This window comes from Oncorhynchus mykiss, chromosome 14 (genome assembly GCF_013265735.2).
Source record: "Oncorhynchus mykiss isolate Arlee chromosome 14, USDA_OmykA_1.1, whole genome shotgun sequence".
NCBI lineage: Eukaryota > Metazoa > Chordata > Actinopteri > Salmoniformes > Salmonidae > Oncorhynchus > Oncorhynchus mykiss.
This window is the reverse complement of record NC_048578.1, coordinates 5,901,026-5,924,346: the sequence shown is the minus strand read 5'-3', so window position 1 is coordinate 5,924,346 and position 23,321 is coordinate 5,901,026. Positions and strand designations below refer to the sequence as shown.

Here is a 23,321-nt window from a genome sequence, read left to right as displayed (position 1 = left end):
TGTCACATTGTTCCATCTGCGCCAAAGCCTTCCTGATTCAACCGCAGATGGTGCGGTCCATCCAAGAGCTAACCAATAGCACCAAGCGTTGTTATCACACAGAGAGAAAAAAAACCTGACAGTCGCCATGATGCTTGTTTGTTCCTTGTGATACAGCAGCGGAAACGAGAAAGTAGAAACAAAAGAGAGCACACACTCGTCCTCGCGATACAGATTGGTATGCGTTTGCAGGTAAAATCAACACAAGCGACGAGTTGCTTTGGGTGAAACAGATCCACAACTCAATTGTTTTCAATTATTGCTGCATATGTGTTTCATAAAGTGCTACTTATGCATATATGAAGTCGGACAGGTTCGGAAAATGTAGATACCTAGCTTAGCTAGCCAACATTAGCTTTCAGCGGTGATTTCCATTAGGAATAGCCAGCATAGGTACGCTAGCTAGTTAGCCATAAGTGAACTAGTTAGTTGCTACTCTGTCAGCCTAGCGTGTTATGGTCAGTTACATCTAGAATAATATGCAACCGTTAATATCTTCTCAATTCATTGGTTAGGTAACTATATCAGCTAACTATAATTCTCAATACGTTATTTTGTAGTGGACGGCCGTTCGTTGGCTAATTTGCTAGTTAGCCCCTAACAGTAGCTAAAATTCTCAGCTATCGAGCTAAGTCCATTTTTCCTGACCCGATGCGGGGCTCAACGAGCCACCCAATTGTCTAACTAGCCGGCCAGTTTGTGTTCTCAAACTATTTAGTGGTGGTCAGTGCTCTGTGTGGCCTGTTGTGTAGAACTAACGTTAGTTGGCTGGCTAACTAGATTACCGAGCTGTTGCAATGAGTATTAGAAGTTCAACTTTATTTATTTCCCTCGCTGCTAAGTTGTAAAGCAATGCGTTCTCGTTGAACCGGATTTATTTCTGCAATTAGTATCAGCAGCCAGCCAATAATATGGCCACATCTTTGAGCCTCATTTCCAGAAGTTGTCAGAATCAAGCGAAGCCCTCTTGAAAAGTTACGTTCCTCTTTGCATGTTTGTAAAGTACCTAGAAAGCTGCTAGTGAACAGTCACTTTCAAAATGTCCGTTTTGTGCAATGGATATCTAATTGCGTTTGACATGCATGTTATCAGTGGATAGATATAATGTTCAATTACTAAAAATGATTTTCCCCAGTGTTACAGCAGGAATGCCCAAGGAAAAATATGAACCGCCAGACCCCAGGCGGATGTACACTATCATGTCAACTGAGGAGGCAGCCAATGGAAAGAAGTCTTACTGGGCTGAGCTGGAAATCACAGGTGAGCATTGCAGGGGGGTGGCCCAGAAGCTGTGGAGGGGTGCTGTTCTCATATTAGGACTCAGCAAGTGAGGGTGCTTTAGTCTAGGCCAGTTTATCAACCATTTTTTTTTCAGTGACCAGCATTCTAGCGCTTAGAGGATAAGGTCCTCTGTTTTATAAGCATGTATATTGGTTTGACCGGCAAGTCTAGCATGATTGTTTACTCAGGTTTGTTTCTATCCAATACATATCTGCTTTGCATGAAAAGCCACCACAGAGACATGACTCAACTGTGTGTTTATCTACCCCTCCACATCTCTCTCTCTCCAGGTAATGTCAGGAGCCTGAGCCCATCTCTGTGGACTCTGACCCACCTCACTGCCCTACATATCGCTGACAACTGTCTGTCACGCATCCCACCTGACATTGCCAAACTACACAACCTGTTGTACCTGGATCTGTCGTCCAATAAGATCAGGAGCCTGCCGGCAGAGCTCGGCCACATGGTCTCTCTCAGGTGAGCCGCTGGGAACCGCACTTCCCAGTATTCACTTTGTTCTAAACTTGTCACTAGTTGGTGCCTGAGAATAACCGTTGCCTGTTGGGCTCACAGAGCATTTACTTTTGCCTGTATAGATCACTGGTCAATATGTTAATTGTTTATGGGAAAGTTGAGGAAGGAGCTGTATTGTCACAGAGGCTTGTCTCTGACACTTTTCCCTGTGTCCGTCCTCAACAGGGAGCTGCTTTTAAATAACAACCAATTGCGGGTTCTGCCATTCGAATTGGGGAAACTGTTTCAGTTACAAACACTGGGGTTGAAAGGTGAGTGTGGCTTATCGTCTTGGTAACCATTCCATCCTGGAGACCCCATTGTAGATCCCATTGCATTTTTAAAAATGTCATTCAACGTTGTCTTCGTTCCTGCTCCTATCAGGAAATCCACTTGCACAAGAAATCATGAGCCTGTACCAGGAGCATGATGGCACGAGGAAATTGCTGAACTACCTGTTGGACAATCTGGCAGGTTCAATCAAATGCAGTAAGTCACCCTCTGTCTCTCACATAACGTATTAGCAAAAATTACTAATGGTTAACGTGGACAACTCCTCCTGTCCCCAGCCCCCACAGAGCAGCCCCCGTCCCGGTCGTGGATCGCACTCCAGGAGCCGGACCAGACGAGACCTTCTGGTGAGAGACCAGCAGACAGTCCCTGTACACACGTGCACGCACACACACACGGGATGTTTTCCTAAAGAAGTTAAATCCGCTTAGTGTTTTGTTTCCTTGCCACAATACTAATGAGTATCGCGGTACTGTTGTATTCCCTGGCCTAAAATAAGAATACACTGAATAAGGTTCTATATCCTACGTCTCTCCCTCCCTGTCCTCCCTCTCAGCGTTGTTCTCAGTGATGTGCTACAATGTGCTGTGTGATAAGTACGCCACGCGCCAGCTCTATGGCTACTGCCCTTCCTGGGCCCTCAACTGGGAGTACAGGAAGAAGTCCATCATGCAGGAGATCATGAACTGCAACGCTGATATCATCAACCTACAGGTATGTGGGTAAACCTCGACCCAGTGTTAAACAACTCCTGTCGCAGTCATTTTGGTTTCTCTCTGGCAAGTCATTGATCAATGAATCTGATTTCCCTGGTACATTAAGTCATCTGTCCACTTTAATGTATGGATTTTGATTTATTTTCTACAGGAAGTGGAGACGGAGCAGTACTACCAGTATTTCCTGCCAGAGCTGAAGGAGCAGGGCTACGAGGGCTTCTTCAGCCCAAAGTCTCGAGCCAGAACCATGCATGAGTCAGACCGCAAACATGTGGACGGGTGCGCAGTTTTCTACAGGACAGAAAAGTGAGTGCACCAGAGGAGCACTGTCAATGCTTTCTTTTCTTCTCCACACAATGCTCAATGACACACTAGCTAAGTTCCCATCCAAATGGTGACAGATTTTCAAGTAAATATTCTAAAATGTGCATAAAACCAATATGCACAATTTCCCACCAGTGGTGTTTCCATCAACTGACTTGTTGCTAATAAAAGGCTGTGCAAGATGATGTAAAAAAACAATTTTGCAGTTAAGTTCCCAGGTACCGAGAACAAAAAAAAAACAGGTTACATTTATCTCTACTGGTGGTTTTGTAACAAACTGTTGTGGTGATATAAATATAGCAAACTTGACCAATCTGGTTTTGGCGCATGCTCTCTCGACAAGTTTGCTGATAAAGTGGATAGCTTACGTGGATGAGCAAGATCATTTTATTTGATAATTGGCAGCCAATTACCGATCTTGTCACCAGCGTTCAAATAGCCTACCCTAGATATTTAGCCTATTGGAGATTTGCATGATCACCGTGCACTTAAACGCCATGTGAAGTTTATCCTAATTGATTTAATCTGCCTAATAAACTTAATGCTTTTCAGCTTTCTGGTGGTAGGTGTTTCCGCCACCATATCTCACATAATGAATTTGAATAACACAAAGATCCCACCATGTCAAACGAACAAATTGTCAGTTGACAATTCTAAAATTGTATTGACGTTTCCTGTTTCCACCAGCCCTGTTGTGATTTTTTTTTTTTTAATGTTTTTTTATATGCGTCAGGTAATTCATCCGCATGAAATGGTTGGATGGAAACTTGGTTACTTATCACATCTCTCTTCCCCCTTGCCTTCTTCCCTCAGGTTCGGTGTGGTGCAGAAACACACGGTAGAGTTTAACCAGCTGGCCATGGCTAACTCTGAAGGCTCTGAGGCCATGCTCAACAGGGTTATGACCAAGGACAACATCGGAGTGGCTGTACTGCTGGAGGTCCGCAAGGAAATGATGGAGGAATCCTGTGAGTGTTATGTTCCTTTTCCAACTATAGACCCTACACCTAGTTATGGCCCTCTCCATTTTCTCACCCTAGACCAGTGATGGGCAACTTTTGATGGGGGTGTGGGCCGCAAATAAATCTGAAGTCATTATGAGGGGCCGCAGTGACAAGCGGGACTTCGTACCCACATCATACCCATACATGCAGTCAGAGCCAGCCCTAGCCTTTTGGGTCCCTTAAGTTAACTTTTGTTGTGTGGGGGGGGACCCACCTTGCTAGCAAAACATTTTAGTGGCCCCTGTCCTGACAGCGGAGGACAAACGTTTTGGAGTTCATTTCGAGCAGTTCTACACATTTTGTCATGGGGTGGAGAGAAATGTTTGCAGTGATATGAGTGACTTAACTAAATCAATGTGGGCCCCCTGGTCAGTAATTTGACCATTATTACAAGTTTAGATGCCTGCCTAAACTAATTTACCAATCTAAAAAAAAAAAAAACTGACATGGGCTAATTGAGTGACTGACATAACAAGAGGATCTGCTGCTGCACAACCAACGTTCAAAATTGCACCTTGTTTTCTACTATTCTAACTCCCAACATTAGGTTGAGACCCCGACTGAGTTCCAAAAAATGGAGATATAAACATGCATACAGTATCAGTTAAAAGTTTGGAAACCTACTCATTCAAGGGTTTTTATTTGTACTATTTTCTACATTGTAGAATAATAGTGACGACAACACTTTGACACATGGAATCATGTAGTAAACATGGAATCATGTAGTAACCAAAAGTGTCAAAATATATTTTACATTTGAGGTTCTTCAAAGTAGCCACCCTTTGCCTTGATGACAGCTTTGCACACCGTTGGCATTCTCTCAACCAGCTTCACGAGGAATGCTTTTCCAACAGACTTGAAGGAATTCCCGCATATGCTGAGTACTTGTTGGCTGCTTTTCCTTCACTCTGCGGTACAACTCATCCCAAACCATCTCAATTGGGTTGAGGTCGGGTGATTGTGGGGGTTGTGCCAGGTCAAATAGTAAAAATAAAGAAACCCTTGAATGAGTAGGTGTGTGTAATATAATCACAACCATTTTGATTAGTTAAAGTTCATATAAGGAAATCGTTCAACTGAAATAAATAGCAGAGTATGTGAGCGAGGAGCGGAGCGTGCCCGATTTTGACTGGAGTGAGATTTCCTGAAGGCTCGAGCGTCGACCTTCTTGCCCACTCCACTAACGCTCACTTCACGAGCAAGAGGCATGCCCCCCCCCCCCCCCCCCCCCCCAGCATGCGTTTGTAGTCTACTTGTGCTCCTAATAGCCCATTGCTTTAGCTACTGTTATGGAGTTGGCTAAATATTTTCATAAAGAAACTGACAAAACGCTAAATCAAGGTGAGGAGGGAGAGCGGTGATGTAGTGTCCACTTATGTGTAAGGCTTGGATGACACCTTCTGGTATGGTACTAAACTGTTAAGTTACAGACCGGATAACATTGTTCTACATGCGGGATATGGAAGTTATTACACACTGGCTACATGAAACATCCACAACTAAAGAATCATTGTGGAATATGAAAAGACACTTATCCCAAAAGTTTGATGGTGTACTTACTATGTGCACATGCTAAAATAAAGGAGGTGGGTAGATAAATGTCATTGTATCAAAGTATTTATAATAAGAAAATCAGATCTCAAACTTTTTGTTACATTATCAATACAATGGGCCATAATTAGATTTTTGCCCAATAGGCCTGGCATATTCCCACGTTCAAGGAGCTTTCTGTTTTGATGAAGTTATTTGGCCTAAAAACCTTTTGGGTCTACCTAATAGAAAAATACAAAAACTGCCCAGCCTGGCAAGAGTGGCCAAAAGGGTGTTTAGCATCCACAGTGGCTCGAAGTGTGTAAAGGATATTCTCCACTGCTGGCCGGCTCTCGCATGAGCCTGAAGCCACAGGCTGGCCAAGCTCGTGATTCTAAAATGTAATTCAAAGGCACTAATAAGTCATTTAATTTGTATTTAATTCTAAAGTAAGTCGAAGCCTATGTGCGATTTACAGACCTATGACTTCATACAATTTTTTTTTTAAATGCTGTGTGGTTTATGTCCCTACCATAATTGAAATGATATAGCCTAAATTAATTTTAATTCCTCCTTAGGCTCCCTTTCTGGCTCCTGACCTTTTTAAAGTTTATATACTGTTTAATGACATGTATCATTTTTGAAATTGTTAGTGTCTTATGTTCACCTTTTCATGGATATTCTTACTGTTCATTCAAATCTATGTTTTAGTTTCAATACGTTAAACAGTTGGTAGGTCCAGGTAGTCATACAAATATATTGGTTTTGGTCAAATCCTTATTTTAATGAATGGTGTGAATTTGGGAGCAGGATATTTTTTTTTCTGGAGGCCTGGAGCGTTTTTTTATCAAAGCGTAGGAAAGGACATGGAGCGCCTTGAGCGGCCAACTGCTGAACTTGACTCACATAATCTGCTGGGCAGAGGTGCAAGCATGGGGATGTCCTGGGAAGGCATAGACCCACCCACTTTGAAGTCAGGCCCAGCTAATCAGCATGTTTTTCCCCACAGAAGGGCTTTAATACATACAGAAATATTATTGAGCACCCCTTCCCCTTCAGACGATCCCGCAGGTGAAGAAGCTAGATGTGGAGGTCCTGGGCTTGAATGATTACACGTGGTCTGCGGTTTTGAGGCTGGTTGGACATTCCTGCAGTCAGCATGCCAATTCCACGCTCCCTGAACTTGAGACATGTGGCATTGTGACAAACTGTTTATTTTAGTGGCCTTTTATTGTCCCCCGCACAAGGTGCAACTGTGTAATGATCATGCCGTTTAATCTGCTTCTTGACATACCACACCTGTCAGGTGGCTGGTTTATCTTGGTAAAGGAGAACTGCTCACTAACAGGAATGTGAACAGATTTGTTCAAAACATTTTGAGAGAAAAAGCTTTTTGTGCGTATTGAACATTTCTGCTGTCTTTTATTTTAGGCCATGAAACATGGGACCAACACAAGTTTCTATTTTTATTTTTTAAATGCATGGGCCTACAAAAGGGGGTTGCCCGTCGCTGCTGTAAATCCTAGACCTTGCTATGACACTATCCCATTCAGGCTCAACATATATTTTATTGGGATCCTAATTAGCTGTTGCGAAAGCAGCAGCTACACTTCCTAGGGTCAACATAAAACATGGCATGATGCATAACAATAATAACAATGTATGTAGCTCACAGACAGAGCGACATACATTTTAAAAGCAGCGCACACAGTCTATATATCGATACATATCCACTAAATATCTAGATATCTTTGTTAAAGTAAACACGTTTTGGAAATGCATAACGCCATCTAACCAGTTATCAAATAATGTTACCGGTATAAGCAGTTCTTAGCCAGCCAGCTAAACTTGGTTATTTTAGCCTGCTTGCTAGCCAACCACCACAGTCAACATATATCTAAGTAGTAAGCTAGAGAACAACTAGTCTAGCACTGGCAGCAACCTGCCAGTGAATCGATCTCTCCCGCTGACGGCCCTTAACTTTGGTGGCCAACTCAGCAGTCAATCGGTAAGTCTCTGCTCTCTCTACATTATATCTGCTGGCTTTTTGTTGGGAGTCCGCTTTTCCAATAGAGTGATATAGTGAGGTAAATCCACATTGAATTTACCCAGTTGATCGCCATCGCTGCTGATACTTGCGATGTTACCTGTATGTTTGTAGAAAATGGCGGTTGAAGGCTTCAGTCACGCTCTGCACAGTACCTGGTTCGTCAGTCTCACTCCGAATTCTACCTTCCACTGGTTATACTAAGCCATCAGTCGTACAGTAGATGTGTGCATGGTTCCCATACTCCAATCTGCTTGCTTCAACCAGACAAACCGGTCCCACTTCAAATGAGTAGTAACCCCAGCCTTGTGGGTTTTAGTGTGCTGGCTACGGACAGCAGAAGACCACTACAATGCTCACTCGCTCGACTACCACTTCCAAATGCACAGGAAATGAGGAGATGCAGTTTTTTTGCATTAATTTATGTTTTTTACTTTGTGGCTGTACATAGAAGCTCACCAGCGCCAACACTTGGTTTGGAGTGTAATTGCATTTTACCTGCTAGCCATGCTAACGTTAGCCAGTTGGAACTACCTAGGTAGCACTGGTTCTCCATATGATGTTGATAAATAGTGCCTTGTGTGTAGTTCCGAACATAAGTTAATAAATATGTAAAAATGCTAAAACATAACTGTGTAGTTAGTTGTAGTTACGATCTGGTTACCTATAGTTAAGACTGACCACAGTTTGAGTAAAAACTCATGCTTCCTACCATCTTCAAAGTTTTTATGTTACGGTCCCCACAACAACACGAAATACTTAAATACATGTCATTTTGTGGCTTCAAAGCCTCTCATTGGCCAATGTATAGCGTCAGCAATCCAGAGTTTATATACATACTCTTCCGGTCAAAAGTTTGGTTACATAGAAATGTCCTTGTTTTTGAAAGAAATTGTAAGGACAGTTGAAAACTTGTGCTGATTTAAAGAAACAATAAAACTGTCCTTCTTTAGACTAGTTAAGCATCTGGAGCATTATCATTTGTGGGTTCGATTTACAGGATAAAAACCTTTCTTCTGAAACTCGTCAGTCTATTCTTTTTCTAGGAAATTAAGGCTATTCCATGCGAGAAATGACCAAGAAACTGAAGATCTCGTACAACGCTGTGCACTACTCCCTTCACAGAACAGAGCAAACTGGCCCTAACCAGAATAGAAAGAGGAGTGGGAGGCCGCGGTGCACACCTGAGCAAGAGGACAAGTACATTAGTGTCTAGTTTGAGAAACACACGCCTCACAAGACCTCAACTGACAGCTTCAATAAATAGTACCTGCAAAACACCAGTCTCAACGTGAAGAGGCGACTCCAGGATGCTGGCCTTCTAGGCAGAGTTGCAAAGAAAAAGCCATATCCCAGACTGGCCAATAAAAAGAAAAGATTAAGTTGGGCAAAAGAACAGACACTGGACAGAGTAACTCTGCCTAGAAGGCCAGCATCCCTGTGTTGCCTCTTCAATGCTGACGCTCCAGATACTGGACACATTTTATTTTATTTAAAAAACAAGGACTTTTCTAAGTGACCCCAAATTTTGAATGGTAGTGTAATTCATTTCAATTTATGATACAGCATTTACTGGTAGATACTAAGGCAACAGTGGGTATGAAGTCCTGGTTAAGTCTTTGAACAATTAAATCATGCTCTGAGGGAATAACATTTTTCTAAAGACTTTCCCAATTTTAAATGTTGACTGCAAAGTAGATCTAACTGGCAGAATTGTATCATGATTTGTGTCTATTAGGTCAGCATTTGTTTGGCAGACTCTGCCATCACATACATGTTGCTGTTCATTGTGTAGTAAGCTACAGAAAGCCAAACAGCGATCTCTCAGTAGGTGGCAATTGAATTAAAGGGCAACTACACCCTCCCCCAAAGGTCTCCCGATGTGGTTTAAGCATTGTTGTGGACATCCATTGGGAAAATGTTTCTTAAGTTTTATATATATTTTTATAAAAACTAGGGGAACCTGGAAAATCAAACTGGGGGAAACAGTATTTAGCAAAAGATTAAACTGATTTCATAGGGCCCTTCAACTGTAGACTGACTGCTTAAAATCGTTAAAAAAAATAACACTTTTTTGAGGTTGTTGGACAACATTTACGCAATCAATGTAAATATATTGTCAAGTTAAAATGTTATTGTGTATGCTAGTGATGTACCGATATTATATTTTTGGCCGATATCATATATTTTCCTTGACCCAAGAAAACTGATACCGAAAACAGATATTTACCATTTTTGCAGCCTTTTTAAGCATTCTAGTACCGTTAATTAGTTAAAACACACAGACGCAGCGGTCTAAGGCACTGCATCGCCGTGCAAGAGGCCTGGTTCGAATCCAGGCTATATCACATTCGGCCGTGATTGGAGTCCCATAGGGCGGTGCACAATTGGCCCAGAGTTGTCATGGTTTGGCCTAGGTGGGCCGTCATTGTAATTAAGTTTGTTCTTAACTGACTTGCCTAGTTAAAGGTTACGCACACACACTGCCCAATAAGTTATTTTGTTGGCATTTACAGTTTTTTATTTTTTTATTTTTTATTTCACCTTTACTTAACCAGGTAAGCCAGTTGAGAACAAGTTCTCATTTACAACTGTGACCTGGCCAAGATAAAGGAAACCAGTGCGATTTAAAAACAACAGTTACACAAACAAACGTACAGTCAATAACACAAAATAATTGTAAAATCTTGTAGGCAAATAGATCAGAGGTGAAAATAATTCAAATTTAGCATTAATACTGGAGTGACAGATGTGCAGATGTGCAAGTAGAGATACTGGGGTGCAAGAGGGTAAGTAATAATATGGGGATGAGGTGTGCTATTTACAGATTTAGGGTGTGCTATTTACAGATTGGTTGTGTACAGTGATCGGTAAGCTGCTCAGACAGCTGATGCTTCAAGTTAGTGAGGGAGATATGTCTCTAGTTTCTGTGATTTTTGCAATTCGTTCAAGTCATTTGGCAGCAGAGAACTGGAAAGAAAGGCGGCCAGAGAGAGTGTTGGCTTTCGTAACTGACTGTATATTGGTATATAAGTTGCGGGGGCTATTCGATGCTAATGCAGAACACCACAGGGTGTCTTTGTGCTGGTCAAGGGAAGTCAAGTCTTTGGTGAACCAATGGCTATATCTGTCCTTAGTTCTACATTTTTTGAATGGATCATGCTTATTTAAAATGGGAGAGGAAAGCACATTTTTAGCGCAACCAGGCTTCCTCTACTGACGGGATGAGGTGAGTATCCTTCCAGGATACCCGGGCCAGGTTGATTAGAAAGGCCTGCTCGCTGAAGTGCTTTAGGGACTGTTTGACAGTTAGGAGGGGTGGTCGTTTGACCGCAGGCAATGAGGCAGTGATCGCTGAGATCCTGTTTGAAGACAGCAGAGGGGTATTTAGAGGGCAGGTTGGTCAGGATGATATCTAAGAGTATGCCCATGGTTACGGAATTAGGTTTGTGTCTCGTAGGTTAGAGAGAGAGGGCCGTTGATCAATTCGTATATGGTGTCCAGGGCACAACTGGGGGTCTATAACAAGCAGCAGCGGTGAGAGACTTGCTTCTGGAAAGGGAGATTTTTAAAAGTAGAAGCTCAAATTGTTTGGGCACAGACCTGGATAGTATGACAGAACTCTGCAGGCTATCTCTGCAGTATATTGCAACTCCGCCCCCTTTGGTAGTTCCACCTTGTCGGGAAATGTAGTCGTTAGGGATGGACATTTCAGGATTTTTGGTGGCCTTCCTAAGCCTGGATTCGGACACGGCTAGGACATCCAGGTTGGCGGAGTGTGCTAAAGCAGTGAATAAAACAAACTTTTAGGGAGGAGGCTTTTAATGTTAACATGCATGATACCAATGCTTTTACGGTTACAGAAGTCAACAAATGAGAGCAGCTGAGGAATGGGAGTGATGCCGGGGGCTGGAGTGCCTGGGTTAACATATGCCCCCATTACCAGTAAAACATAATCAAAACTGATTTATTTTACTTACTTGCTCTGCTGTTTGTTCAGTCGTTTCATTCTCAACCAGGATTTCATAATGTCAAGCAGTGAAGTTTCAGCTCTGTCTTTGGCCTCTCTTCCTCGGTGTGCACTGCCACTGTGTCAGTTTCCATCTTGTCTAGCTGTGTGTGTAACATTTCATGTAACCCTGTTTGTCTGCGTCAAAGTAGCGGTCCTTGTACATAGCATCGAGCATGGTGACGACACAGTAAAGTGCCACCGAATCGCTTTGTTGAGCAGGCGTTTCAATGCCATGACAGAGGGTGTCTCGTGTGCTGCAGGCGCAGTTGATGAGCTTATTTCTCGAGTCAGTTGTTTGAATGGAGCTTAGCTAGTGTGTTCATGTTTCAAACATGTTCTCAAATGCCATTGAAATGGCAGCAGCGGTATAACAACCAGCACATTCATGAGCCTGCAATACAACTTTCCTCAGTACGAAATCCTAGACCTACTGTGCTGTCAGACTCCGCATGCCCATGGGGCTGATATCGCTGGTCCAAATGTCAGTTGTGAAGCTAATAGCAATGCTTTTACTTTTTTTTTTTAAAGCAGTGGCGCTATTAATGTGTAACTCCGGGGGGGCAACATCTGAAAAGTAGCGTACTTGATAGTGTGTACCGGTGCTCAACCAGTAGGCGAAAGCCAACGTCACCCACGACAGAGAACGGTTAATTGTCAAGGGCAATGAATTCCATTATCTTGGCATTAATGGCGTTTGCCTTCGAGTTGTCTCACTGAAATTCTTACTTTCAAATGCTCGACTTAACTGCTCGATCCACACAGCAGACATTGGGCTAGGTTAGGAATGCGGTGTTGCACGAGTAGTGCAACATTTTACGTGGTGTCATTACGTCATGTACCTACGTTATATAGGTATGCACGTCAGCTTTGACATCGGTTTTGCACATTGGCGTTAAACTAGACATTGGGCCGACGTTAGCATTTTTAGCAAATAGCGGCCGATTCCGATAAGTTCACCGATTATATCGTGCATCCCTAGTATGGAGGGTAGGTTATTATAGGCTACTTGATCATCCTGCAAAATTGAGAAAATCACCTGATATTGAAATTATGAGCATATCATGTGCTTTCCTGTGAGATCTTGTCCTGGCCCAGTATTTTCTTAATTTGTGCCAGTAGCTTTCAGTTGCCACTGGCCTGATTTTGCCACTGGCAAATTTAACTGAATGTCAAGCCCTGACATTTGTCACCCTAGCCCCTGCACCTGGCTCTTTGTCTGGTTCTTACTCATTTGGTATTCGTAGAACTGAAAGGACTGAACACGTTTTGTAATATGGTGGGTGAATTATTTGGCGGATATCCACATGGCTTAGAAATGGTCTCTCCCAGTCGGTTTTCAAGGGTGTACCACAGGGGCTTATCTTCATCTCACTTTAAATGTAGAACTTCAAAAGGGAAGAGGCTGTTGCTGCACTATTCTGGCTTGTGTCCCATGGCTGTGCTCTGCCTTTTTAAAGGGCCATTAGCTGTTGCTACGTCAATTTTTTTACTTATAAAGGAATGATATATTCCTCAAGAATCAATGGGTGCATGAGCTTAGTTCAACTGTTGTACCCCATCAGAAGCCAAAATAAAAACACCATGTGAAGTGTTGGTCCCATGTTTAATGAGCTGAAATAAAAAAATCCCAGAAGTGTTTCATACTCTCAAAAAGCTTATTTCTCAAATGTTGTGCACACATCTGTTTACATCTCTGTTATTGAGGATTTCTCCTTTGCCAAGATAATCCATCCACCTGACAGATGTGGCATAGAATCTGATTAAACAGCATGATCATTGCACATTGCAGCATGATCATTGCACATTGTACTGGGAACAATAAAAGGCCACTCTATAATGTGCAGTTTGGTCACACAACACAATGCCACATATGTCTAAAGATTGGAGGGAGCATGCAATTGGCATGCAGAATGCAGTAGTGTCTCCCAGAGCTGTTGTCAGAAAATGTAATGTTTTTCTCTACCATAAGCCGCACCAAACGTTGTTTTAGATTTTGGCAGCATGTCCAACCGGCCTCACAACCGCCGACCCATGTGTATGGCGTCGTGTGGGCGAGCGGTTTTCTGAAATCAAAGTTGGGAACAGAGTGCCCAGTGATGGTGGGGTTATGGTATGGGCAAGCATAAGCTACGGACAATGAACACACTTGCATTTTGTCGATGGCAATTTGAAATGCACAGAGATACCGTGACGAGATCCTGAGGCCCATTGTTGTGCCGTTCATCCACTCATCGCCTCCTGTTTCACCATTATAATGCACGGCCCCATGTTGCAAGGATCTGTACACAATTCCTGGAAGCTGAAAATTTCCCAGTTCTTCCATGGCCTGCATACTCAACAGATGTATCACACATTGAGCATGTTTGGGGTGCTCTGGGTCAACGTGTACAACAGTTTCCACCAATATCCAGCAACTTTGCACATCCATTGAAGAGTGGGATAACATTCCACAGGCCACAATCAACAGCCTGATCAAATTGATGCGAAGATGTCGCACTGCATGTTGCATTTTATATTTTTGTTCAATGTATTGTCAACAAAGTAGATATTATAAGGAAAACTATAGCCTCAACCTGGTTAAACTATAATATTGATATCATGGCATCCATGGCTCTGTTTTATGATTTTTAAAGACATGTTCCGTTTATCCATCTTTTTTCCAAAACAGTGTTGGTGACGTTCTTTGTTTCTACTGCTTATTGACCATTTTAAAGTAACCCCAACATGTATTTTTCTATCTCTTCTCTCCAGCGGGGAAGTCTCTGCACGGCATGGAGAAACAGCTCCTCTTGGTGGCTAACGCCCACATGCACTGGGACCCGGAGTACTCCGACGTCAAGCTGGTCCAGACCATGATGTTCCTGTCTGAGGTGAAGAACATTGTGGACAAGGCCACTCGCAGCCTCAAACTCTCCTCTGTCTCTGGGGAGACCAATGGCATCCCTCTTGTTCTCTGTGCCGACCTCAACTCTCTACCAGACTCTGGTGAGTAGCTGGGTTAGAAGATGTTAGGTTCTAATTCTGAGTAAAAACTCACCGGAAACTGTGAAAGCTCAAACCAAGTTTATTCTTCCCATTGAGTCAATACAGCTGCATTAGACAAAGACATGTTTACAATAGTTGTGATATAGCAACCCCACTTTGGGTGGAGTCTCCTCCTTCTTGCTAAACATCGTATCTGTATTGCTAGGCAGGAAACTAAGTGATACGGGCAATGAACTTCTTTCTCCCTTAACCTGACCTGACTTTGACCTTCTTCATCACTAATCCGTGGCTCTCGCCCCCTATCAATGCTGCCACAATATTTTTTTTCCCCTGCACTCAGCACATTTCAAGCTTAATTGCGTGCACCGTATACCTTCCTCTTACAGATAACCATTAACTTCTGATGTAGACCCTCTAAACCTAAGCACTCTATTTCAATAGGATACCTAATAATTAACCCTATCCCAAGTTTAGGACTTAGTACCCAGAATCCATCAAAGGGAAAGGTATAATCGATAAATATAGTGATGGGCCCACTAGCTGCCTGCATGGCTTGGTGATGGTTACTTTGAATGAAGGAATTAACAGACACTTATGGGTTGTTCCATAGGGAAAACATGTTGCAATGGAAAAGTAACTGGACAAGTTTATGTAGTATATTCCCCTTTACTGAACAGGACTCATGTAAACCCCTACCGTCCCCCTCTCTCCAGGCGTGGTGGAGTACCTGAGTCAGGGTGGAGTGGACTGCACCCACAAGGACTTCAAGGAGCTTCGCTACCTTGATAGCCTCACCAACTTCAACTGCAATGGCAAGAACGGCAACTCCACGTCCAACTCCAGGATCACCCACGGCTTCAAGCTGAAGAGCGCCTACGAGGACAGCCTGATGCCTTACACCAACTACACCTTTGACTTCAAGGTGAGGGAGCCACACAAACACAGGCAGACCTGAAGCAATGTCTCTGACACCGCCTTTTGACAGTGCTACAGATTGCTTTTTGTTCTTGTCCTGATTTATCAGGAAATCCTATTTTTCCCGACATTGAAATTGACCCATGGTCTTTTCTGCAGCATTACACCTGCTTTGCAAAGGTTTCATGTACTCTGATGTTTTGTCCACTGTGTCTAATTGTTAGGCGTGTTCTCTTCCTCAGTCATCAGCTTTTCCGTTAGCCGGAAATGTTACTTTTGTACTGATTTTAAAACAAATGTCTCTATATTACATTTAGCAATGCACGGAAGTTGGTTCAGGTTGTTTGTCTTTCAAACGCATCATCTCTCTACATTTCCTGTCTGCAGACTTGCAGTATTTTATCAACTAATACTGGCCCACAAAGTTTATCGCACCAGTGAGTCTGCGACTGACTGTTTGCATGCAGGGGAGAAGTATTCAGTTATTGATCAATATTTTTGCTAATTTACAGAAATATCATACAGGTCCACCAAGGTGGTTGAGTAGTTGGCTTAGAAATGCTAAAACATTTGCAAAGCTAGCTAGATAGCTACTGTACAAAGGAATGGATCTCAGATAAGTGGAAAAAGACATTGACACTAAAATGGAGGATATTGCCAACCAGATGACAAAGGAAGATGTGCCTTGTGCAAGGAGCCAACGCTCACTTTGTAGGGTATCATTCCTGCTTGTTTAGCTCAATCATTGCAGTCAATTTGGCAGTCGGCACTGGGCATTCCTTTAAAAAGCAGTATCCTGCTGTAACAACATTCAAACCCGTTTTTATTTGATGGCCGGTTTGCCCTCCTAATTAAAATCTGTTTTGTAAACGCTGTCACTCATCCCCCTCCTCTCTCTCTGTCTCGCTCTCTCCTCAGGGTGTGATTGACTACATCTTCTACTCTAAGCCTCAGATCAATGTGCTCGGCATCCTGGGTCCCCTGGACTCCAACTGGCTCCATGAGAACAATATCAGCGGCTGCCCGCACCCCCACATCCCCTCTGACCACTTCTCCCTGTTCGCCCAGCTGGAGCTGCTGCTGCCCAGCACTCTGCCCCAGGGCCAGGCCAACAACCAGGTCAACGGCATCCACCTGCCTGGAGGACGCAGGTAGTGGTGAGACAACCCCACTCCAGGGGCGCTGTATGCTATAGCAGTGTGCAGCCTCTAGCCCTCCAGCTCTTCTCTCGTTGTCACTTGGAGGAAAGAAGATGAGACGGAATACACAACCAACCTGTAACATAAGAATCAGCCGTACAGTGAGGTCTGGCCAACAGGGATTTCTGTTATATATTTTTTATTTTCCTCATTGTCGTTTTCCATTTTGTTTTCATTTAGAAAATGTCAATCCTGTCTGTTATGTTTTGGATCCCCCACCCGGTCATTCATTCGATTATATCACCATATCCCCTCTGGCCCCCGTATAGATATTTAGATCTTTAGCAATATCACCTGACTCTTGTTGTCTTTGACATGACCTGTGCAGTCTTGAACAATGGCACAAGAAATACCTTGTATCACTCTATCTGTGGACACCCTTTACAAGGCAAGGAGAGAAAGGACACCACTTCTAAAGCTTGCAGCTGATAGTCTGTCCTATACCAATCTCAAACCAGCACAAATGGCAGAAACAGACATGTCTAATGTCTCAGCCAAGGCTAAGAGTGGGCCTTGTCTTTTCTCTCCCCACTGAGATCAATGTGATGGTATATCTATCTACCATATAAGGCATAACATGGTGTGCCACTCCTCCTTTCTGTGCTATAGGGCCAATCTCTCTGTGGGTCCAAAATTGTGGTGCTCACCGGGTGCTTTGTGGTGCTCACCAGTCCACTACTATTGAGTAATAGAACCTAGTCAGTTGTCTCCCTCTCCAAGTGGTGCAATAGGAACTAACCCCACTGGTGCATGTAGACTGATGTCACTGCTGAGAGGCAATTCCATGGTAACCGTGACACTGACTCCGATTTGTAACTTTAAAATGTATGTCAAACAAAAACCAATGATTGCAAAGTTAAACAAACATACAACTCTATGCACAAGGACTACTTTTTAACAATTTCCACTGAATTTGACAAAAACACATTTAATTGGATCAGTGCAGGTGCAACGTTTGGTAACAGAATGACAGTTTGAGCCATCGTTCTGTTACCAACTTTTCATCTGCACTGTTCATCAAGTAAATGTTTTTGTTCAGTCTTCTGTGGGAATTGTTGAAAGTAGTCCTTGTGCATAGAGTGGGTTTGTTTGACATACGTTTTTAAAGTGAAAAATCTGGGTCTCTGTTCCTGTGGAATTGCCTCACGGTGTTTTTAGATGTTGATGATTATTATCCTTTTAGGAAAGGATGACCGCAACCACCAAATACACTTGTCTGGACCTGTTGTATGGAAGCAAGTAAGCTCTAGTTAGCGAAGGCTTGTTGGCATGCCGGTCAGGCATAGTGCTAAAAAAATGTATCTGTTTCCTCTGGATTGGAACAGATTTGAATGATTTTAAGTAGTTGAATAACATGTAATTAGTGGCCAGCTACCATCCCTTTTTGCACACTGTTTTTCCTCTGCATGTGTACGTGACAGAGTCATTGTTAATATGACTTCATTTGGACCAGGGATGTGCAACTCCAGTCCTTGGGTGCTGGAGTGGTGTCTCACTTTTTCACCAGCTCTAGCCAACACAGCTGATTTTAAACGAATTGGGTTTTAAACTATCACGACTAGTTGATTTATAGGAGTTGGGTGCGTTAGCTGGGGCAAAATTGTGACTGCAATCAGGCCCCCCGAGGACTGGAGTTGCCCATTCCTGATTTGGACCATATACCACCTTTTGTAATGGGGTAGGGGATTTTGGCTGAGGGGCAATGCAACGTAGGAAATTCTCAACTAAACATTTTTCAGATTTGTTACTTTTTAAAGAGGGAGGGCAATAGCTGATGTACAGGAGTTTAAACCAGCAATCCTCTCACTGTCACACACGTGGACATACGCAGAGATCTTGTAGCACTGTCTCTTGAGGCCAGTAGTGATTTTTTTTCCCTCAGCCATAAATTCCGTACTCTACAGCAGTGGGTTTTTTTCACAAGTGTTTGTACAGAATATAAATCTAGATTGTCTTTACACGATTGTATATGAGTCACAAAAGACCTGTTTTCTGGCAGGGTTTTTTTTGTACTATGAGTAAATTATGATCCAATTTGAAGAAGAAAAAAAAGACAGGATTGTATTGTAAACTATGGCAATTTTTTTTTTATCCAGTAAATGTTAAGATGAAATTGAAATGACCAGCTTGTACAAAAGACGTAAGGGGTTGTTCCAGGCGTTCGCTGCCACTACTTTGCACTCCTGCCCTAGGTTAACTGTTTCTATGCGTCTGTATTGCTTGTTTTCCTGTTATGATTTGAGAACATGTTTCTCAGATTGTAAATAGATCTACTGACTAAATGATGATACATCTTCAAATCCATTCTATTAACAAGCCATTGGTCCATACTGCTGCCTGCCACCAACCGACCCATTCATCCACTCACAGTTCAGACAAAAGTAAGGTTAGGTCTCCAATAACACCCTATTCAATATAGTGCACAAATTTTGGCCGGTCCTGTGTATGTCTGTTCAAAAGTGCACTATATAGGAAATAGGTTGTCATTTCAGATTGACCCTAAGAGTGATTTTTTTTTGCATCACGCACATCCAGTATCCCACAATTGGCGTTGTACAACCGGAACGTTGTGCCTCACCGTAGCCGTTTTGTTGTCTTGCACTACTTCTAATCGGCCAACTCCGGAACAACCTCTTCTCCCATTTTATTTTTTAAATACTGTCCAGACATTTGATGTCCTTTGGGGTTTTTGTTCTCGTTTTGTATTTTCTTTCTTTTTTTTGTATGAGCTGTGACAATGTTATGTGTATATACTCCTTGTGGAGCGATCTAGTAATCCGGTATGGAATATTTGTCAAGCTTTAGTTTTTTTTTCACCGGGGCAACGTGAAGACCTCTTCTGGAACCCCCTTACTTCCAGAATGTTTTGCACCCTCCGTGTACTTTAGCTCAGCTCTTAGAACCCCTTGATAGTCCCTTGTCACCATAGTCACCTAGCCTGTCTTGCCCCTCCACCGCTGAATTCTGGATCTAGAAAAGCATGTTCCCCTATACCTAGCCCTATGTCCAACCCCCTAGACACTTAACAGTCAAGTGTATTACTTTAGTCCTTTTAACCCCGCTACTGAAGCCCCTGTGCCGTTCCATCTCCTCTGCCGTACCATCTGTGAGGAACTGACCCGTCTCCCCATCTGTCAGGTGGCCCAGACAGACGCTCTCTCTCTCTCTGTTTTGTTACCATCGGGACTGAAATATGTCTGTGACTGACTATATATTGCAACTGTCACATTTTAAACAGGAAATGGAATGATCACGCTCCCCCCCCCCTCCTTTCCCACATTTATTATTGAATAAATTAAAGTCACCTTTTTAAAGTAAATATGATTCTTTCGCCACTGTGCTAAAGTTAGAATTTTATGAATTTTTACAGAGGGGAAAGGTTGAAATGGGAAATATAAATTTAGTCCTAGTTCAAAAGCTTTTTTTCTGTCCTTACTCCCCCCCCCTCCCCCCTTGATATATTTTATTTGTTTTGAACAGAAGCAAATGTCCAGTTTGATACCCCTGAATTGCTGGTAGTATTGTAGTAGATTTAAAGACTTAGCTTTTTTTGTAAAGTGTGAATAAAAGATGTATCTCTTGTTTCCTTCCTAAAACTTTGAATTGTGTTGTGTATATCCTATGATTGCTACAATTTCATTTTTACCCATTGCTTTTCCATACCCCACCTTTCCATCAACCAAATGATTCTTTTTTTGGTAGAAATGATAGTCATCATTAAAACCATTAACTTGGTCAACTTTGGGTCGCTGTAAAAAATGGACGCAGAATGCTTTTATCGACTCAAGATTCCTTAAGCGGAGTAGTTTAACTCCAAACGTGAATATTTACACTTTCTGTATTTGGGATGTCACTTAGGCTAGCAGATGTATACTATTGTCTTAGGCCAGGATAGCCTTGTCTTATTAGCCGATTCAGTTCTAGACAGCACTATTGTTGACTGGTGTGAAACCAACATGAATGTAAAATGAAGCAAAAACGTAGTTATACTACAAAGCAGGATCAATGAGTTAGCCAGTTAACTTTGATTAACAACCAGAAATAACTAGATTTTCTGGTTCATTTAAAGATGCAATCAAACTTTGGTGTAATTTCACCAAGTAGTTTTGAGTGGTTCTCACGATCCAAAAGTGGCCCCAGTTTTGTGTACTTAAGTCATCCATTTCATATGTTGCAGTTCGTGTGGTATGTAACGAATCCAGTTCATACTATGTTATGAATTTGTGCTTAAGATCCTGGCGTGCCATCTTTTTTAAGGAGACAACTTAGACATTTGTTTTTGGTTGAGTCAATGAGACCATGCCCATTTCAAGCCTATCGGTCTTAAAAAAATGTTTAGTTCAGAAAATGTAGGCAAGTTAGCTGGCTAACTCATTGATGCTGAGAGGTATACTACAAAAGATTAGCTTGAAATGAGAAGGACCTACTTGACTCAACAACCAAAAATACAAGTTAATTCTTAATGAACCAGAACATGTGTGGTTATTTCTGGTTGATCATCAAAGTTAGCCAGCTAACTCATTAACTCTGCTTTGTAGTCTGGTCCTGTGGTGATTTGAGTACTATTTGGTCCTTGCCACTGTTCTTGTGCTTCATAGTGGCTAAACTGAGTAGTTACTCTGGTCCCCTCCTGGCCCTCACTTTGAACCCCCCCCCCAATCTATGATTGGATCAAGGAGGGAGAATGGCACTGCTTGACGTGTCACCATTCACTTCAGTTAGTTAGTGATCACTGTTGAACTCAGTTCACTTTTTCACTTTTGCATTGTGCTTCTGTTTTCTCCGTTGTATAGGACTTGCTCTGACTGCGCTCCCTGTCAAGGTGCACACTGAAGCTGCTTTCTGTGTACAAGTGTAGAGCATCCTCTAACCTTAACGCGTGTCAAACTCATTCTGACTGCTGGTTTTTGCTCTTCCCTTGTAATTGATTAAATTAAGGTCCCTAAAATGGTAAGGATCTCTCCTCACCTGGTTGTCTAGGTCTTAATGGAAAGGGAAAAACCAGCAAAAACTAGGCCCTTCGTGGAATGATTGACGCCCCTGTTCTATACAGTACATACACATCCCATCCAAAGACCACTGTCATGACTTGGCTCTTTGCCTTTTCCAACAGCCTTTATAACCATAACAGTAATTTGTCTGTCAAAAAGGATTTTGGCTTGCAATAGTGCATCTTATTTCAGACCGGTCATTTCCATTCCTTAGAAACTTGGCAGTATTACCCTCAGAGTCATTAAGAAAATGTTTTTGAAAATGATCCACTACTTTTTTTTTTTTGGCCACCCATTTTTCCGCTGCTTTTCCCCTAAGACCGAGTGTAATTACAGCAGATTCCACCTCCACTAACAATCACCCCATTCACTCATCTCTCTCTCCTGCCTCCGTATCTCCATCTTGTATAGGCCTCACCCTCCTCCCTGCTGATAGTGATAGACAATCCTGTTCATCAAACGATCTGTAGCCAGCTGAGTACATGCTATATTGATGTGTCACTGTATTGTACATACACAGGACCAACTGCTTGTTTACCATTCACGGAATACCAGCAAAAACACTTGCACAACATTCAAAGAATGTTCATCAACAGAGAATAAAATGAAGGCAGCTGTTTTTAAAATTATACAAACTGTTAAACTGAATGGTAAACAAGGCTTTTTTCAGTTTTCTTCTTAAGCCGTCTTCGTGGTTTGTCTTTGGACTAGTTTTCTGTTTATAACACCCTTTGGCTTGTTTTCTTTAGTCCTACCTATCTATTTTCCTACTTCTGGTTGAAAATAAATTCTATATCTGTTTCAATCGGTCTTCTCTGATTCTTTGCAGCGGAACTTGAATAATATGGTTGTCAATACATGCTACATGTGTTCCCTGTGTCCTGCCTCCTTTTCACAGTATTTGGAGTATGTTTAATGTAATCACAAACATGTTTGTGTTTAAATAAATACAAAATCTAGCCTTGCGAAGCTGAGGTTCATTGGAAGTAATCAGTGAGATTTGGTCAGTTATCCAAATCTGTTTATCTACCTGTATTTTATTAGTTATTTATTACTTTACAGGTATAAGACAGACTCCGTGGCATACGGTTATTGCAGCCTGATGTCCCAGCATGGATTGAAGACCATTAAGTAGGTAAGTATTATCATTTTTATGACCACAAGGTGGCACTATAAGATCGAAAACACCGTTGTGCGTAGCAAGTAACAAAGTGTCCTGTGTTTTTTGATCACTGTCTGACACCTGTGGAACATTTACATGTTATAGGGGTGTTCATTGAACATATACACTGTACAAAACATTAGGAACACCTGCTCGTTCCATGACCTCAACCAGGGGTTGTCACTCATTTGACGGAGGGCTAGGTTTGTGCAGTTTTTTTCCTTTCAATTAAGACCTAGGCAACCAGGGGAGGGGAGATCCTTACTAATTAGTGAGTTAATTCATCAATTGAGTACAAGGGTGGAGCGAAAA

At 42.4% G+C, this 23,321-nt stretch overlaps 1 protein-coding gene across 1 annotated transcript; it reads left to right on the top strand.

Annotated features, from left to right (window-relative positions):
• Positions 1-22,648, top strand: LOC110488610 (CCR4-NOT transcription complex subunit 6). Its single transcript, XM_021560885.2, has 12 exons — positions 1-231; positions 1,175-1,299; positions 1,611-1,797; positions 2,020-2,105; positions 2,218-2,322; positions 2,403-2,471; positions 2,681-2,838; positions 2,992-3,146; positions 3,978-4,132; positions 14,509-14,742; positions 15,456-15,664; positions 16,576-22,648. Exons 2-12 carry the CDS (start codon positions 1,188-1,190, stop codon positions 16,810-16,812), a joined length of 1,707 nt encoding a protein of 568 aa, XP_021416560.1. The 5' UTR covers positions 1-231; positions 1,175-1,187; the 3' UTR covers positions 16,813-22,648.
• Positions 22,649-23,321: the final 673 nt, after the last annotated feature.

Bases quoted from the DNA above. Each gene is read 5' to 3' on its own strand.
- LOC110488610 (XM_021560885.2), top strand. From the start codon at position 1,188: ATGCCCAAGGAAAAATATGAACCGCCAGACCCCAGGCGGATGTACACT. The intron at 1,300-1,610 runs GTGAGCATTGCA...CTCTCTCTCCAG, and splicing joins GGCTGAGCTGGAAATCACAG to GTAATGTCAGGAGCCTGAGC. The intron at 1,798-2,019 runs GTGAGCCGCTGG...CGTCCTCAACAG, and splicing joins GGCCACATGGTCTCTCTCAG to GGAGCTGCTTTTAAATAACA.